The sequence below is a fragment of the Leptodactylus fuscus genome, chromosome 3 (genome assembly GCF_031893055.1).
Source record: "Leptodactylus fuscus isolate aLepFus1 chromosome 3, aLepFus1.hap2, whole genome shotgun sequence".
Taxonomy (NCBI): domain Eukaryota; kingdom Metazoa; phylum Chordata; class Amphibia; order Anura; family Leptodactylidae; genus Leptodactylus; species Leptodactylus fuscus.
This window is the reverse complement of record NC_134267.1, coordinates 16,934,359-16,955,020: the sequence shown is the minus strand read 5'-3', so window position 1 is coordinate 16,955,020 and position 20,662 is coordinate 16,934,359. Positions and strand designations below refer to the sequence as shown.

At 37.6% G+C, this 20,662-nt stretch overlaps 1 protein-coding gene across 1 annotated transcript in view; it reads left to right on the top strand.

The window, feature by feature from the left end:
* USH2A (usherin) overlaps positions 1 to 20,662 on the top strand; it is a 514,207-nt gene that overhangs the window by 18,039 nt on the left and 475,506 nt on the right. Inside the window, exons 4-6 of the mRNA XM_075267084.1 lie at positions 16,429 to 16,564; positions 17,783 to 17,846; positions 19,023 to 19,314. Of these exons, the coding sequence (XP_075123185.1) occupies positions 16,429 to 16,564; positions 17,783 to 17,846; positions 19,023 to 19,314 (492 nt within the window). The remainder of the gene's footprint in view (positions 1 to 16,428; positions 16,565 to 17,782; positions 17,847 to 19,022; positions 19,315 to 20,662) is intronic.

Genomic DNA, 20,662 nt, shown 5'->3' with positions numbered 1-20,662 from the left:
TATTAGATAGATAGATATTAGATAGATAGATAGATAGATAGATAGATAGGCGATAGATAGATAGATAGATAGATAGATAGATAGATAGGCGATAGATAGACAGATAGATAGATAGATAGATATTAGATAGATAGATAGATAGATAGATAGATAGATATTAGATAGATAGATAGATAGATAGATAGGAGATAGATAGCTAGATACATAGATAGATAGATAGATAGATAGATAGATAGATAGACATATAGTTAGATAGATAGACAGACAGACAGACAGACAGACAGACAGACAGACAGACAGACAGACAGACAGATAGATAGATAGATAGATAGATAGATAGATAGATAGATAGATAGATAGATAGGTGATAGATAGATGATAGATAGATAGATAGAAGATAGATAGATAGACATATAGATAGATAGATAGATAGATAGATAGATAGATAGATAGATAGATAGACATATAGATAGATAGATAGACAGACAGACAGACAGACAGACAGACAGACAGACAGACAGATAGATAGATAGATAGATAGATAGATAGATAGGTGATAGATAGATGATAGATAGATAGATAGAAGATAGATAGATAGACATATAGATAGATAGATAGATAGATAGATATGTGATAGATAGATAGATAGATAGATAGATAGATAGATAGATAGATAGGAGATAGATAGATAGATAGGAGATAGATAGATAGATAGATAGATAGATAGGAGATAGATAGACATATAGATAGATAGATAGATAGATAGATAGATAGATAGACAGACAGACATATAAATAGATAGCTAGATAGGAGATAGATAGATAGATAGATAGACATATAGATAGATAGATAGATAGATAGATAGATAGGAGATAGATAGATAGATAGATAGATAGATAGATAGGAGATAGATAGATAATAGATAAATAAATAGATAGATAGATAGATAGATAGACATATAGATAGATAGATAGATAGACATATAGATAGATAGATAGATAGATAGATAGATAGGAGATAGATAGATAATAGATAAATAAATAGATAGATAGATAGATAGATAGATAGATAGATAGATATTATTACTGTTTATATTACTTGTTTATTTGTTTATATTTATTGTTCATTTTAATATTTTATTATATTATTACTTTTGTTTATATTAATTGCTTATATTAACATTGTTTATAATTGTGTTTATATTAATATTTCATTATAATTTAGATTATTTATTGCATTTATTATTATTATTATTATTATTATTATTATTATTATTATTATTATTTAGACTATTTATATAGAATGTAGCATTGTTTTTGCATCTTTTCATATAGATATACAGTATCTATCTATCTATCTGTCTATCTATCTCTCTCTATATATATATACAGTCCTATGAAAAAGTTTGGGCACCCCTATTAATCTTAATCATTTTTTGTTCTAAATATTTTGGTGTTTGCAGCAGCCATTTCAGTTTGATATATCTAATAACTGATGGACACAGTAATATTTCAGGATGAAATGAGGTTTATTGTACTAACAGAAAATGTGCAATATGCATTAAACCAAAATTTGACCGGTGCAAAAGTATGGGCACCCTTATCATTTTATTGATTTGAATTCCCCTAACTACTTTTTACTGACTTACTGAAGCACAAAATTGGTTTTGTAACCTCAGTGAGCTTTGAACTTCATAGCCAGATGTATCCAATCATAAGAAAAGGTATTTAAGGTGGCCAATTGCAAGTTGATCTCCTATTTGAATCTCCTCTGAAGAGTGGCATCATGGGCTACTCAAAACAACTCTCAAATGATCTGAAAACAAAGATTGTTCAACATAGTTGTTCAGGGGAAGGATACAAAAAGTTGTCTCAGAGATTTAACCTGTCAGTTTCCACTGTGAGGAACATAGTAAGGAAATGGAAGACCACAGGGACAGTTCTTGTTAAGCCCAGAAGTGGCAGGCCAAGAAAAATATCAGAAAGGCAGAGAAGAAGAATGGTGAGAACAGTCAAGGACAATCCACAGACCACCTCCAAAGAGCTGCAGCATCATCTTGCTGCAGATGGTGTCACTGTGCATCGGTCAACTATACAGCGCACTTTGCACAAATAGAAGCTGTATGGGAGAGTGATGAGAAAGAAGCCGTTTCTGCACGTACGCCACAAATAGAGTTGCCTGAGGTATGAAAAAGCACATTTGGACAAGGCAGCTTCATTTTGGAAACAAAAATTGAGTTGTTTGGTTATAAAAAAAGGCGTTATGCATGGCGTCCAAAAAGAAACAGCATTCCAAGAAAAACACATGCTACCCACTGTAAAATTTGGTGGAGGTTCCATCATGCTTTGGGGCTGTGTGGCCAATGCCAGCATCGGGAATCTTGTTAAAGTTGAGGGTCGCATGGATTCCACTCAGTATCAGCAGATTCTTGAGAATAATGTTCAAGAATCAGTGACGAAGTTGAAGTTACGCCGGGGATGGATATTTCAGCAAGACAATGATCCAAAACACCGCTCCAAATCCTCAGGCATTCATGCAGAGGAACAATTACAATGTTCTGGAATGGCCATCCCAGTCCCCAGACCTGAATATCATTGAACATCTGTGGGATGATTTGAAGCGGGCTGTCCATGCTCGGCGACCATCTAACTTAACTGAACTTGAATTGTTTGTCCAAAATACCTTTATCCAGGATCCAGGAACTGATTAAAAGCTACAGGAAGCGACTAGAGGCTGTTATCTTTGCAAAAGGAGGATCTACTAAATATTAATGTCACTTTTCTGTTGAGGTGCCCATACTTTTGCACCGGTCAAATTTTGGTTTAATGCATATTGCAAATTTTCTGTTAGTACAATAAACCTCATTTCAATCCTGAAATATTACTGTGTCCATCAGTTATTAGATATATCAAACTGAAATGGCTGTTATAAACACCAAAATATTTAGAACTAAAAATGATTAAGATTAATAGGGGTGCTAGATAGATAGATAGATAGATAGATAGATAGATAGATAGATAGGAGATAGATAGATAGATAGATAGATAGATAGATAGATAGATAGGAGATAGATAGATGATAGATAGATAGATAGATATTAGATAGATAGATAGATAGATAGATAGATAGATAGGCGATAGATAGATAGATAGATAGATAGATAGATAGATAGATAGGCGATTGATAGATAGATAGATAGATAGATAGATATTAGATAGATAGATATTAGATAGATAGATAGATAGATAGATAGATAGGCGATAGATAGATAGATAGATAGATAGATAGATAGATAGATAGATAGATAGATATGAGATAGATAGATAGATAGATAGATAGATAGATAGATAGATAGATAGAAAGATAGTCTTATATACTGCAGACACATCCACATATTATTGAATCACCGCACACAATATCCCTGGTTATCCACAGCTGTACAATCCAGGCTGAACTGCTTATGATCTGTGATTCCCACATGCAGAACGGTTTAACCACCTTGCGGTGTTACAATTTCCCAGGGTGGCGAATACGTGTAATCCGCACAGGGAGTGGAGACTTTCATAGGGATTACTGACCACCTTTAAATATATCTATTTCTATGGATTGCTGTAATACAGATCGTGTATTCCTTATCCTCTTATACCTTAACTGCTAAGAATCTGCTATTGTGTCTGAACATGAGCCTGGATATAACAGCACTTGCGGTGTATTACTGTGTATCAACCTGCACATTATTCTCTACCACATGAAATCAACCCTAAAAATATATATATAAAAAAGTAAGTATACGATTGGAGGTATTTTCTACTAAGTTACAATTTTTTGGAACTTCTTAGTTATATCTGTTCAGAATTGTCATTTCTTGGCCAGATTAGATAGTGGTTACAAGAGTGTCTCCTCCGCTGGAGGACCTGTCCTTTCCTACAGTATACAGACACTGTGTAATGCTTCATGTCTCCTGCAGTGGCGCTGCAGGGAAATTACACACTTAACGCCAGGTTATCCCACAGATTACAGCAGGAAACTCCATGATCAGCTTATTGTAAATGGGGCCTTCTAACAAGTAGAGAATATCTATGGTGGAGTGTACTACAGCACAGTCATCGCAGTCATAGGACACGGCGCTGTATAGACATTTCTTTTAATAATGTATCACATGTCTTCTGCTCTGAGAAGGAAGGATTGGTTTTTGCAGCCTACTGCATTTAATAAATGTTTAAAGGGGAATGTTCACTGCATTGTTCCATTGTCACGTTATATATAGATAAAAAAATAAATCTAAGATTAATAGATATTATACATTAGATAAGACAATGTGAGATGTATACATGATAGATAGATAGATAGATAGATAGATAAATAGATATGAGATAGATAGATAGATAGATATATGATAGATAGGAGATAGATAGATAGATAGATAGATAGATAGATAGATAGATAGATAGATAGATAGAGAGAGATAGGAGATAGATAGATAGATAGATAGATAGATAGATAGATAGATAGATAGATAGATAGATAGATGATAGATAGATAGATAGATAAGAGATAGATAGATAGGAGATAGATAGATAGATAGATAGATAGATAGATAGATAGATAGGAGATAGATAGACAGATAGATAGATAGGAGATAGATGATAGATAGATAGATAGATAGATAGATAGATAGATAGATAGATAGGAGATAGATAGATAGATAGATAGATAGATAGATAGATAGATAGATAGATAGATATGAGAGATAGATAATAGATAGATAGATAGATAGATAGATAGATAGATAGATAGATAGATAGATAGATAGGAGATAGATAGATAGATAGATAGATAGATAGATAGATAGATATGAGAGATAGATAATAGATAGATAGATAGATAGATAGATAGATAGATAGATAGATAGATAGATATGAGAGATAGATGATAGATAGATAGATAGATAGATAGATAGATAGATAGGAGATAGATAGATAGATAGATAGATAGATAGATATGAGAGATAGATGATAGATAGATAGATAGATAGATAGATAGATAGATAGGAGATAGTTAGATAATAGATAGATAGATAGATAGATAGATAGATAGATAGATAGATCCACAATTGAATTTATACATTTAATACTTCTGACACTTTCCGGACTATGGTGATAGCAGTATTTAACAACGGAAAATATAAAATTACAGTAATGATCACCCTTAATGCACTTCTTAAAGAGACTGACTATAGTGAAAATTGATAATTACTACTTTTCTCTTTAATTGCATTCATTAATTATGCATCCTGTGTTTTAAGCCACCTTTTCAAAGCGTCTTCATCACACGAGTACATTATACATTAACTATTCATTATTACATAGTGACTGGGGGAGGGGAGGGGGGGCTTGTCAGTGAAATATGCAGGTTATATCTAGAAAATTAGATAGGGCTTAATGAATTTCCATTGAACAGACACAAAACTGATTAAACACAAGCTGTTTTAGAAGTTTTCCGGGATGTGTCAGATTGATGTGGCTTTTCTGGGTTCACTGTCGACAATTATAAAAGTTGGTCTTTTTTGTAGGCTTTCTTTTGCCGGCTCGGATCAGTGTAACTCCGCCGCAGCCTGGCAGTCAGGAGAACGTTAAAAGCTTTAGAAAGAAAGTTCCAAATCAAAATGCAAAGGGTCGACCATCGGCGTATTACTCTCCAGAGAGTCGCATGCTCTTAGAATGCCTATTGAAATCAGTATTATCATTCCGATACTTGTCAAATATGAGTCATTTTCCAGTTCGGGCAAAAATTTCTTTATAAATCTTTAAATCCTGAGGTTCCTTCAAGAAAAGGTTAAGGTACTTATGATTTAATGAAACTCCTTTACATCATAACTGTTTGACTAGCAAGTGAAAACTTGTCCTTTAAAAGCGGGAGACAGTGGGTGGAACCATCTCATGTATTATTAATGCTACATGACACTACATTACCAATGGCATAGTGATGAGGCTGCTTAAAGAAGCACTCCGCAATTTTTTGGACTATATATTGGCGCGTAGGTTCTTAGAATAATATGAGGTTCTTGGTTGGACTGATGTCTTCATCCAATCTCATCTACTATATGTAACTATGTATACACCTATTTTATTTGATGTGCCACGTATGGGTTGTCTACCTATTGGGTCTTCCTTCAATTGAATATGGTTTCCCAAGTACAAACTATATTTCTCATGATGCTTCTGGCTTTAGGGGTTGGAATCTCAACACACTGCACATGTTCTGCTGTGAGTTCTATTCAAGGGTACAAGAGATTGAGTCAACCTTTTCGGAATAAGCGAGATTTATTATGAATTTTCCAAAATTTTCCAACAGTTTTTGGGTTGGCCATTCACAAATCGTTATTATACTTTGGGGTCACTTCAATTCCAAGAATATAGTAATTTGAGGCACAGAGGAGGTGCGAGAATACAATAAACACTGATAGTCACCTTCCCTCACCTCTACTGAGTTACCTCAGGAGGATTCATTATGAATTTTCCAAAATTTTCCAACATTTTTTGGGTTGGCCATTCACAAATTGTCATTATACTTTGAGGTCTCTTCAGACCCCAGAATATAATAAGTGGAGGCACAGAGGAGGTGAGAGAAAATAATAAACACTGATACTCACCTTCTCTCACCTCATCTGGGTTACCTTAAGAGGATTCATTATGAATTTTCCAAAATTTTCCCAAAATTTTTTGGGTTGTCCATTCACAAATTGTCATTATACGTTGGAGTCTCTTCAGACCCAAGAATATAATAAGTGGAGGCACAGAGGAGGTGCGAGAAAATAATACACACTGATACTCGCCTTCTCTCACCTCTTCTGGGTTACCTCAAGAGGATTCATTATGAATTTTCCAAAATTTTCCAAAAATTTTTGGGTTGGTGATTCACAAATCGTCATTATACTTTAGGGTTTCTTCAGACCCCAAAATATAATAAGTGGAGGCACAGAGGAGGTGCAAGAAAATAACAAACACTGACACAAAACCTTCCCTTACCTCTTTTGGGTTACCTCAAGAATTCAAGTTTCACTCTACTTGGTGTTTTTGGTCTTTTTCGCACTTCTTCTGTGACATCATGAATCCCTCACCAGCCACCAATGATCGGCTTCAGCATTCATGTGAGCCTCTCCAGTTTTGGCCCATTGAGCCCTGGCATGAAAGGGAAAGGTGACTGAGACTGGACAACAAAGTACCGAGGGGCCCCGGGCTACCCCTGAGTCACCTATGACCTATAACCTTCAATGAAACGTATTATTAGATGTGCACTGCTGACATAGTATTTGCCACTACTACATTGAGGGAAAGAGTATTCCGTAATTTGACTTCTTTAACTGTAAAGAACCCTTTCGTATATTGTTCATGATCAAACTTCCTTTCCACAACATGTCCTGAATATAAATGGTCCTTTGTAATATCCAGTGCCATTTCCTAGTATTGACCACACAAACAGATGGAGCAAAGTTTAACTTGACACTACGATGTTTGGTACGAATTGACAAAGAAATGTCATAGAATATTACAGTCTCCAGGAAGTGAGAATAGTCTCCCATATTTGGATGGACAGAGCTTTATGTACATGTATGGTATTGTTCTTTAACCTTATTTAGCTCTTTAGCACAATAGAGTTCTTATTAGGGTTGAGCGATTGGGATTGGAAAAGATTGGATTCTGATCGGTGATCAAGTAAATTTTTTACGATCGCGATCGGAATTCCGATCCCGAACTTTTCCGGCGGGATCGAGGTCGGAGGTTATTTCCCACAATGCTTGGCTACTGGCCAATCATTGTGGGAAAAGCTAACATTAGGATTGAGCGATCGCGATCGGAAAAGATCGGATCCCGATTGGCGATCAAGCAAATTTCACGATCGAAATCGGGATCGGCTGGAAAATGATCGAAAATCAGATTTTAAAAACGATCCTAAAATCTCAGGATTGGCTCAACCCTATTTCTTATCTATAACTCTGTACTCTCTGCTGACTCTGCCCAAGTCTACACAGCGAAGCCAATAAAACTCAATAAAGAATAGGAAATAACAGCTGATTGTGACTACTCTATGACCAGTGTGAAAGCTGGAATAAACAGCATATTTTTTTCTTTGTATCTATCTCTGAATAGTTACTAGAGTGATTAAAAACTCCATCAAAAATTAGATGTTTATATTATATTAGACCCTATAGGAAAACTCAGTAAGGATTCTACTGGGGTTCATCAAAATTGGATAGTTGTCATGTGGCTTGGGAGCATACTGTACATAACATTAGCTAAACAACACCACAGTATGCATAATAAGCTACCGGTAATGGTGGTTGCATCCTTTGAGAAAAGGAAAGCTCTGGAAGTGCTCAACATCATCCAGTTTGTCTCAGAAGATGATCTGTGCTTAGTTCTCCAACATGGTGGCAGGGACAACCTCCCCGCCAAGTTCTGCTAAAAACTGTCTGCAAGTACCGAGAAGAACTGATGGAAGGTAAAGAGCAAAGGTCACACCAAATATTGATGAGATTTACATTTCTTTTTTCTTCATTCACTTTATTATACTAATTGACAAAAATAAACTATTAACCCTTCTATTGCTGATTGCATTCTTATTTTACAGTATTTTTCCTAAACCTGCCTAAAATGTAAATATGTACTTGTGGGTGGAAGCACCTTAAAAGCAAATTAAGTGCCATTTAGGGTTCCTCAACACTAGAAAATTAGGGAAAGAGGAAAAATAGAGGTCACAATGTCGTTGTGTCCTACAATGATTTAAGTTCTGGAAGGAAAAATAAGTAGAGATGAGCGAGTAGTACTCGATCGAGTAGGTGTTCGATCGAATACTACGGTATTCAAAATACTCGTACTCGATCGAGTTCTACTCGCTGTTCGAAGTTAAGATTCGATGCAGAACCAGCATTGATTGGCAGAATGCTATACATTGCCAATCAACGCTGGTTCTTCTCCTACCTTTAGAAGTCTTCTCCGTACAGCTTCCCCGCGGCGTCTTCCGGCTCTGCATTCACTCTGCCAGGCATCGGGCCTGGGCAGAGCCGACTGCGCATGTCCGCTTGTAGTGCGGGCATGCGCAGTCGGCTCTGCCCAGGCCCGATGCCTACGGTAGCAGAGTGAATTCAAGGCCGGAAGAGGATGCAGGGACGCTGCGCAGGGAGAAGAATCCAGCCCGACCCTCACTCAAGGACTTGGTAAGTAGAATTTGATCGAATGTTGCCTACCCCTGAAACGAGCATTTCCCCCCATAGACTATAATGGGGTTTGAAACCTGTTCGAACAGTGTGCGGCTGTTCGAATCGGATTTCGAACCCCGAACATTTTAGTGTTCGCTCATCTCTACAAATAAGCAGTCAGTTATCTAGGATGTCATTAGCGGTCATGCTAGGGATGAGTAAACCAATGCGGATCAAACCAAATTCAAGCCAAATTTTCCAAAAATTTTTGGTTCTTCATAAACCTAAAAATTTTGGGTTCACCACTTATAAAACTAAGTATCATGACGTTGGTGTTGTTTGTGATTTGGTAACAAGGAGTATGTTTTTTTGTTATTTTTACTCACCACCCTTGGGAATCCAGTCTGAGTTGGGGTCTGAGTTTGGCTCGAAATGAACAAGGAAACCAAACCCCACAAATATTTGTTGAAAAGAATCTCATAAGGTTTACCCATCTATAGCTCATGCTAGACGTTGACCTTGGTTTTGGTTGTGATATGGTAACAAAGAGTATAGTTGTTGGTTATTTTTACTCACCTCCCTTGGGCATACAGTTATTATACTTGGGGGTCTGAGTTTGGCTCGAAATGAACAAGGAAACCAAACCCCAAGAATATTTGTTGAAGCGAATCTCATGAGGTTTGCCCATCTCTAGCTCATTTAACCGAAACTGTCAACAGCCTATAAGTCACATTGCAACCACTGGGTAGCCATATATAGACCCAATAGTACATAGCATAGACATTTCTCAACAGAGTATCTCAAAATCATGTCTTTTTCAAAGCTGGTCATCTCATGCCATCTTAAGATATATCAAGCCCAGAGGAAAGGTAAAGGAAAGACACATCCGTAGATTATATTTTCTTCCACATCCTTCTTAACCTATGCAGGAAATCAATAAATCCAATGGACAGTGCCGCTATAGCCGATGTCATCCATATTCAAAAAGAGCCATCCATACCTGTCCAATAATGTCTTCTGAATACCCCAAGAATATATTTCCTCTTGGCTACTACCCGTTAAGCGAAAGCTACTGCCACTTGGATATGGTATTTCATAGATCGATTGGACAGTCCCTGCGGATATAGATATCCTAGGTAATTTCTTATGTCCATTTCTTCATCTCTCAAGTAGAATTATTGAGCAGTCTAGCCTTTCTTGGTTACCAACATTAATATAAACGCCCCTATCAGCAACACCCCGCGCGTTCCAATAGATCACGGCTTCCAGACTTTTCCAACCTCATAAAGCACCGGCCTGTTATTATTTCCATCTATGATAACGGACCCTAGAATAGTCACAAATTTTTTTTTTTTTCGTTCCATCTAATTTTTTTTACAATTTATTTTTGAATTTCCAAAAATTCTAATTTGTAATTTTTTTATTTTATTTTTTTTGTAAAATAATAATCATCTTAGGTTTTTTTTTCTATAAAGGTATACTTAAAGTTCTAAAAGAACATTTTTATTTTGAATGATATGACAGGACTATCACAAGAGTGTTTCCCGCTATAAAGAAACCCGCCAAAGAATTATTGCCTTTATTAGATTGGTGACAGTGAGCTTTAGCAATACATTGCTAACTTCTGTCTCTCTGCGGAGACAATTTTCTTTTCTTAAATAAACTGTCATGGTAGTGTTAATATATTGTTTGCTCCCTCATACTCTGAGAATACAGCTGATATAAAACATGTATATGCTGCATTGGTAATGGTATCTTTAGTGTAGTTGACTTGAACAAATGTGTTTCCCTCATGGCTGTGTTAATGTGATAAAGAAAATTGGCTGTTCGTCAGGATTTGGCTGGGTAAAGACAGTGGCGATGGTAGCACAATCCTTTTTATGCATTAACACCACTGAGAAGTTTGCCTGAGTTATATTTCATACTGTATGTCTCTTCGCCGCACAAAGATGTTGTAAAACATGAGATAATGTTGCAAATAACACAGTGGGATGGCTGTATCTTTCATAATGATAACAGTCGAGAGCTCAATGACAGTAACAGGCTGTAAAAAATAGAGATATTTAATAATATTGCAGAAAATACAATTTCAGGGCCACTTGTTTTTTTATTTTATTTTGTTTTTTTTCTATTTTATTTAATCATGTTACATAAAATAGAAGTAGGGGAGCGCTTGGGATTTTTAAAAATATTTTATTGGGGTTATTTATTTGTCTTGTTTGATAGGATTGCTTGTAATACAATAATGGGGCACTTGTTATTTTTATATTTTTATTTTACTAGAATTATTTTAAATAGTATTTCATAAAATACAATAACGGGCCATTTTTTATTTTTATATTTTTATTTTAGGAAAATAAATTATTTTATATTGTATTCCAGAGCATACAATAATGGGATATTTTTTTTTATTTTTAAATTTTTATTTTAGGAAAATTATTTTAAATTGTATTCCATAAATTACAATAATGGGACACTTGGTTTTTTTTATATTTTTATTTTGCAAATAATAATTAAACATACAATAATGGGACACTTTTTATTTTTAAATTTTATTTTAGTAAATGTAATTATTTTAAATAGTAATTTATAAAATACAATAATGGGATATTTTTTTATTTTTATATTTTTATCTTACAAAAAAAATTAAATCATATTTCATAACATACAATAATGGGACACTTTTTAATTTTATATTTTTATTTTACTAAAAATTAAATATTTTAAATTATATTCCATAAAATACAATAATGGGACACTTCTTATTCTTATATTATTATTTTATTTGCTGTACTTAGATTTATAGATTTTTTTTATTTTTCTTACTGTATTTATATTTAATAACATTGTATAACCACTTCATCACTGAGCCATTTTCCATGGTCCATGGCCAAACAACATTTTTTTTTTTTCATTTTGATGATACATAGGGCTCTATTTTATATTTTTTGCATAGATATATTTTTTTTAATATCTGGGAAAATTAAAATAAAAAAGGGAGGAAGCATGTCATTTTTTTCATATTTTTCACAATTTTTACAACACACGCCTAAATATTTTTGAAAATAATCTTCCCTTTCTGATAATTTTTATATAGGTGATACAAGATAGTGTTGGCTTTCCAGGGGAGGGGCTACGACCTGTGATGTGGGTGTGGTAGTGGCATTTTTTTTCACTTTGCTTTAAATTTTTGAAAAAAAAATATATATATATTTTTTACACATTGTGCCTCCTCCAGTCTCCCTCCCCCCCTCCAAGGTCATAGTAGATTATTGGGGAGCATTTTCACATTACCTTTATTTTGTGCTGATCTTCCCTGTATACTGGGGCTGATACATTATCCCTACAATATATTATCCCTAATACATATTCATTAAAATGAATTGTAGAACTGATCTGGCTCCTCTAGGACCAAGCAAAGTTAATTTCCATGTACACATTGAGCACTATGTATACAGCAGTTGGCTAGGTAGGGAATGTAATAAACAATCCCTGTATTCCCTTTAAGGAGGCATTCACACGGATGAAGTTGGCGCTGATTCTGGCATGATAACTCGCGGCAGAATCAGCTCTGAAAAAAAAGACTCCCACTGACTTCAATGGGTTCTGTAGGGTTGGGCGATCGAGAACGATCAGATCCCGATCGGCGATCGAGCAAGTTTCACGATCACGATTGGGATCGGCTGGAAAATGATCGAATTAAAAAACGATCCTGAAATCTCAAGATCGGCTCAACCCTACTCCATAATCATAAAGTAACTAGAGTTGAGCGATCAGGATCTGGAAAGATCGGATCCCGATTGGTGATTTCACGATCGGGATCGGCTGGAAAATGATCGAAAATCGGATTTTAAAAACAATCCTGAAATCTCAAGATCGGCTCAACCCTACACGGAACCCATTGAAATCAATGAAAGGCTTTTTGTCCCATTGATTTCAATGGGTTCCGTGTGGAAAATGGCACCCATTGATGTCAACGGGAGTCTTTTTTTCAGCATTGATTCTGCCACAAGTTATCGTGCCAGAATCAGCGCCAACTTCCTCCATGTGAATGCCCCCTTAGGAGTCCAGCTGTTGTAACCACCAGATCCCTGCTCCAAATGGTGCAACTGCTTAACTCTGCAAGGATGTAAAGATACATTTTTGCAGAGTTATATACCGTCTTCCCATTGACTATATACTTCAGCATCTGGTTACAATAATGAGACACTAATTATTACATTTTTATTTTACTTACTGAATTATTATATACAGTAGTTTATTTTTGTCAATTACCAAAATAAAATGAATGAAGAAAAGAGATATGTAAATCCCATCAATATTTGGTGTGACCTTTGTCCTTTGGAGGAGGAGTCCTGGAAGTGATCAGAAGCCCCCACAGATATAGTCCTGATCTCAACATCGGCCAATCTGTCTGAGATGACATGAAGGCAGACGGATTGGACAAGCCTACATCCACAGAAGATCTGTGCTTAGTTCTACAAGATGGCGGCGGGAACAACCTCCCTGCCCAGTTCTGCCAAAAACTGTCTCCAAGAACCAAAAAGACAAAAGGGCAAAGGTGGATACAATTTAGTGAAACCACATTCACTATTTAAGAGTATGTTCACATGGTATATTTTGGTGCTGATTTTGAAGTGAATTCTATGACAAAATCAGAAACCAAATTCTGCCCTGAATCTTAATGGAAGACAGATAGTAAAACAAGACACTGAAACAAGAAGCTTTTGGCTGATTCATCCTTAGAACCCCCGATACAAGACACTCCGCAGATAAAGTGCATTCATCTGAGCCAAATCATTGAGTATGGCCTCGTTCACATCTGCATTGGCAATCCGTTCCAGGGAGTCCGCATGGAGACCCCCCCAACGGAATACCAAACGCACTGATAAGTGGTGTGCAGTGAAAGCACATGGACCCCATAAACTATAATGGGTCCATGTGCTTGCCGTGAGATCTCTGCAGAGAACATGCAGACAGGAAAGTACTTCACAATCTACTTTTATGTCCGTATGATTTGTGCGGAGATCTCGCGGCAAGCACACGGACCCCATTATAGTCTATGGGGTCCGTGTGTTTTCACTGCACACCGCTTGCCAATGCATTCGGTAGTCCATGCGAGGGGTTCCCCATGTGGACTCCCCCAATGGACTAACAAATGCAGATATGAACCAATGGGGGGCACAAAGTGGAGAGGAATTTGCGGTGCAATTTCGCCTTCAATTCTTCCGCCATGTGAATGTTCCCATACATTACAGAATTTCCACATACAATTTTGCAACAAAAAATACACTAAAAAAATAAACACTTGTTATCCTTATTTTTATTTTATCTATTTATATATATATAATTTTTTTATTCTTAAATTTTTGCCAAGACCAGAGAAAACCAAGACGGAACAGAAAAAAAAAAAAAAAAACCTGGGGAGCTTAAAAATCCTAAACCAATATTTCCAAGCTGTAAATAATAACTGATGGATTTAATTTTTCACTTAAAGAGGTGATTTTCTGTATTGTAATGGTTTTTGAAAATGCACAATTTACAGAAATTGTAGCTTGTAGTATCCGGAATGTTGTTTGGAATGTAATCTACAGGCGACATAATGATCCTCAAAAGCAATTTTGCACCCCTTAACTAATACATCTGCAGTGTTTATCCGTGTCCACGACACCCGTTTGTCTGATAACAATCACGAATGGGAGACAATTCGAGTTTCTTTTAAGGTAATATATACCCAACCATTACAGAGACGCTTTTGAATGACCGTGTTGTGAGAGTAAAATCAGGATCTGACAATCATGTAAATATAATTTGCTATGGCCGAGGATTTATTTGATTCTAATAGACACATACTCTCCATTGATTGCTCGCAGTCTTGTAAAATATAAGTACATAATAAACTAAAAAGCCATTATCGGTTTGTTGGGTTTACAGCCGTAAAACTTCTGTAGGCAACTTTCGAGGCTGTTGGTGAAGGTAAGAGATGGGGTTTACTGATTTTAATTAATATAATAAGGTTAATATCAAAGACACTTCATTAAATGGAGATTAAAAAATAAATCAATAAATAAAACATGTAGCAAATTCGTAAATTTATATGTAGAGATAGGAGAAGCTCTGAAGAATCGCTTTGGGTTGGAATGGTTTGGTCCAAAGATTTTTTTTCAAGATGAAGTTCATTACAAACTGGAAGTTAAACTTTTATACTCTGAGGTCTCTACAGATGAGCCCAGGTCTGGGGTGATATGCTGGGTCTGGTGACACTAACCTATCTATCTGCAGGGCTGGGGTGATATGCTGGTCCTGGTGACAGTAACCTATCTATCTGCAGGGCTGGGGTGATATGCTGGATCTGGTGACAGTAACCTATCTATCTGCAGGGCTGGGGTGATATGCTGGTTCTGGTGACACTAACCTATCTATCTGCAGGGCTGGGGTGATATGCTGGTCCTGGTGACAGTAACCTATCTATCTGCAGTACTGGGGTGATATGCTGGGTCTGGTGACAGTAACCTATCTATCTGCAGGGCTGGGGTGATATGCTGGTTCTGGTGACAGTAACCTATCTATCTGCAGGGCTGGGGTGATATGCTGGTCCTGGTGACAGTAACCTATCTATCTGCAGGGCTGGGGTGATATGCTGGTTCTGGTGACACTGACCTATCTATCTGCAGGGCTGTGGTGATATGCTGGGTCTGGTGACAGTAACCTATCTATCTCCAGGGCTGGGGTGATATACTGGCTCTGGTGACAATAACCTATCTATCTCCAGGGCTGGGGTGATATGCTGGTTCTGGTGACACTAACCTATCTATCTGCGGGGCTGGGGTGATATGCTGGTTCTGGTGGCACTAACCTATCTATCTGCAGGGCTGGGGTGACATGCTGGTTCTGGTGACACTAACCTATCTATCTGCAGGGCTGGGATGATATACTGGTTCTGGTGGCAGTAACCTATCTATCTGCAGGGCTGGGGTGACATGCTGGTTCTGGTGACACTAACCTATCTATCTGCAGGGCTCTGGTGATATATTGGATCTAGTGACAGTAACCTATCTATCTGCAGGGCTGAGGTGATATCCTGGTTCTGGTGAAACTATCCTATCTATCTGCAGGGCTGGGGTGATATGCTGGTTCTGGTGACACTATCCAAGAATCAAAAAGATTAATTTATAATGTCTACATATTTATACTCAATTCTAATTGATTTATTTAAATGTTTACAACAGGTCCACTATACGAAGATAAGTTTCTTCATCAATGGACCTGAAGAACATCTAACACCATTTGACACAAGATTTCTTATTGATCCCATTTATGAGCCTTCCACCTGGAGTTTACTACGGCTTGGACAAAGTATAAATGGTATGTGTACTCCTGAGTCTATTATAGTCAAATGCATTTTACTTTCTAGATCCTGGTAGGGTTACAACAGGACCACCCCATCTGGCCTCATGTAGCTGCACAGATTATACATTGTCTAGTGCAGTGTAGGAGTTAATCCATGTTTTCTAAATCAGAGGTGACCTTCTACTCACAAGGCAGAATGCTCCTTTATCTGTGGGGTTCTCTGATACTTCATATGCTGGTCATGTCACAAAGAGGGGCATGGTCAGCACATTGGCATGCTCACAAAAGGGGTTGCCATGGGGGTATGGCCAGAGGTGTATTCACAAACATTTGCAAGTATGGGTTCATTTCAGCATCCTATGCAGGGAAATGGTAAATGTGGTGGTGGTTTAGGTAAAAGTTAAGATTACTGCCAGGATCCCTGGTGGTCTTGGGCACTAAAGGAGTCAATGGTTATATTCAGTATAGGACTACCCCGCCTCAGGTGGACACAGACTCTAGAAGAGGGCTCCTAAATTTAAAGGGTACTATGTTTTTTTCCTAGAAGTGGTTGGAAATTGGGTCCCCCCAGAGTAATATTACCTACTGGGTTCATCAGTCCAGACCATAGAAATGGTCATGAACTTTGAAAGGGTCAATGTTTGCAACCTTGGTGGTCTAGGTCAATGATGGGGCCAATGTCTATCTTCTTGGTGGTGCAGGACCAAAAGAGAACTCTGGCTACTTAGTGGAGTCTTTCACCAAATATAACAAATATCTATTTTTGAAGGGGCAGCACTTATTTGAAAGAGAACTCGTCCTTTGTTTCCGGGTTCCTCGAGGATTCTCGTGTTTGTATCACAATAGTTTTCTATTGTAGGCGTATGATTAATTGAAATCTAAATGCTATCAAGCACGTTGTAGACACTCAGAATTGGAGAACACTTTTTAGTCTTTATGTTACGTCTTTAAAGAACAATTGTACCTATCTCTTCTGTAATTGAAGGTGGCAGCTGGAGCGGCTCATTACTTCAGCCTAATGAGGCAGCCTCCATACCACCTTGCTAATCAGAATAAAGGATGGTACAAGACGTTCTTCAGAGAAAATATGAATCTTACTTTTAGAGTAAAGAATGAGGCTCTGCGATCATTAGCGACTACCACAAGGCCATGACACAGAAGCATCTAGGAGCCTCTAATTCTTGGACGGGCCACTTTCAAGAACCTTAAGAACCATGTTTTGTATGTCTCTAGGTTCAGGCCAGTTTGTTGGAAGGATGCAAGATTTCCGGTTGTATCAGGAGGCCCTTACAAACAGGTAAAGAGTAACAATCAATAAAATAAGCCTTCTACATTTTTGGAAGCCATTTTGAAACATAAAACCTCAAAAAATTTTCTGAGTATGCTGCATGGATGAAGTTGCCGGAACGGGGCATTGTCAACCCAATATAATATCTCCTAAAATAATGTCTAAAGGGGTTTAGAGGGCAAAAGTATTGACCTGTCCTAAAAACAGGTCACTGATATGAGATCTGTGGGGATTAGAGATCCGGTGTGGATGATCTATCCTTAGAATAGATAATATTTTACCCTGGAAAACCCCTTTAAAGTAGCTCCAAACTTAGGGAATGAAAGGCTTGTCCAGTTTAATAGGGTTAGCAGCGGTGAACTCCCATTTAGAAGCTTCATCTGTAGGTGGACGGCAGTTAGGAAGACTAAGAAAGACTCTTACTTTGGAGGCCCAGTTAGACATACAACTTTTGATGGACTCCATTCAAGGGGGTTTACTGCAAATTAAAATATCCTACATGATAGTAGATGAGTGTCTGATCACGTGGGATCTGACCAGTGAGACCCAAACCAATAAGGAGAGGTTGTGCGTCCATCAATTTAAAAGAAGAACGCTATTCCATTGACTTTTATGGTCAGCCCAAATTGAATAGACCGCCACTCCATCTAGCTGGAGAACTTTGGACCCCTGTTCCCAATATTAGTGGACCACCACTGATCAGAAATCCCATATTTTATTGATAGTGGATAAGCTTTATTCATGGTATAGGATATGCCATGTGGTGGTGGGACATCTATAGGACCTTTTTACCCAGCATGATGACGAAGTGAATAAATTTATGGATATTCCATGGACCTCATTGTTGTCCATCATTAGACAGATCTGTGTAATATTACCCAATGATCTGTTGGTTCTTTGGTTCCTATTACAGAACAGAAGAACAGATTATACATTGCATATCTGAACCCAACCTAAATGGTCTATTGGGCAAACTGGCCTACATGAACCCCAATGACTAATCTACTTTATAACATCAGTCTACGGTGGGGTCATTGAGAACCATCCTGCTCATCTCTTGTCACCTCTAAACTCTCAAGTTCTTTAATTACAAGATCCATTGATCTCAATTCACCTTCTTATCAGTTATTCATTTCTATCAGTCTAGATTTACTTCTTGGATAACCTTGCTTTGCTTTTCAACAGAGAAATATTGGAAGTGTTTTCCGAGAAGTTTCTTCAAGTGCCCATTCAGTCAGAATGCAGATGTCCTAGCAGCCACCCACGTCTTCACCTCCTGGATGGAAGGTTCTGCTTTCCAAACGGGGTTCACAACACAACGAAAGACAAAGTTTTAAGGCTTAATAAAGACGCACACCCAGTGTCTTACATGAATGACAATGATCTTCAGACAACATGGATTTCTTCTATTTTATCTGCATCACACTTTGATGAAGGCCTAAATATTACTCTGGATTTGACCAATGGACAATATCAGGTGAAATATAATTCCAATAATATATGTCTTACACAGTATGTATCAGAACTTCTTTTTTTTTTTCAATTTTTTGTTACTATTTTCAAATTGGAAATTTCTTGGTTTTCACAATGGTCACCAGAGAAAACACAATATACTAACAGTTCCTGTTTTCTATAGCTCACTTTTCAGCTTTGCTGTGTAGACTGGGATGGAAGAAGCAGAGTCATCTCATTTTTAGGGCAAACCTCAAGAGTAGACCAGTGACCCCAGTGGATAATAGTGATTCAAGGGTGGTGAACACAAAAAGTTTAGGATTCTCCAAAACCCAATTTTTTTTTGAGAATTGGTAAGGAACCTGCTTTATTATGAACCACTTTATTCATTATTAGCAAAGCATAGGTAGGATATTGAGATCTATATGTCTCTATGCTGTCATTTACTCGTCTCTGGGGAATATCTGTACTACATACTAACCCTTGAGGCTATAATTGCCTAGAGACATTTTATTGTCAATTGACCATCATTCATTGCAGCTGCCATAAAGCGCACACACTGTGCTACACAGGAAATGCATGAAGGAAGTGTGCACCTCCAATATGGCCGCCCTCAGGGAAGTTTTTAACAATCAAAAAAAATAGCTATAAGATTTTAGGAAATAAATGATACATAAATTCCATCCTTCACTCATTTGCGGCATATAGATTTTCCATGGGGTACTCTTTGGGCCTTCTGGCTGACATCACATGCCCTAGGGGACCAATGAGGTTTGTGATTGGGCCACAGTAGTCACATTGAGTGCACCGATGTCATGATTCTTTAACCCGGGGTGCATAACATCAAAATTCTGGAAGAGACCACAAGAGAACCCAGAGGAAGCCCTGTACACCACAAGGGATGTAGCATCTCGGGTGTAGCAGAGCTCAGCGCACAGCCAGCTCTGCTACATCTCCGGTGTAGCAGAGCTCAGCGCACGGCCAGCCCTGCCACTTCTCTGGTGTAGCAGAGCTTTGCGCTCAACACTGCTACATCTGAGATCGGACCAGAATGGAGATTGCTGTGGACCAATCTTAGACTCCGCCTCCTCCGGCAGAACCAGCGTTTATTGGCCGAATGCTGTACTCTGTATGGCATTCGGCCAATCAACGCTGGTCAATGCATTCCTATGGGAAAAAGTCAGCTCCCGCATATTGCAAGCTGACAGGGATCCTGACGAGATAGTGGCATAATACAGGTACTTGGGCTTGTTAGATGCCCCCAGGCATGCTTCCCCTACTGTCCCAGTTGCATTCCAGGGTGTTGGCATCATTTCCTGGGGTATCAGAGTGGACTTGGTGACTCTCCTGAGTCGAAGTGTGGCTTCCCCTGA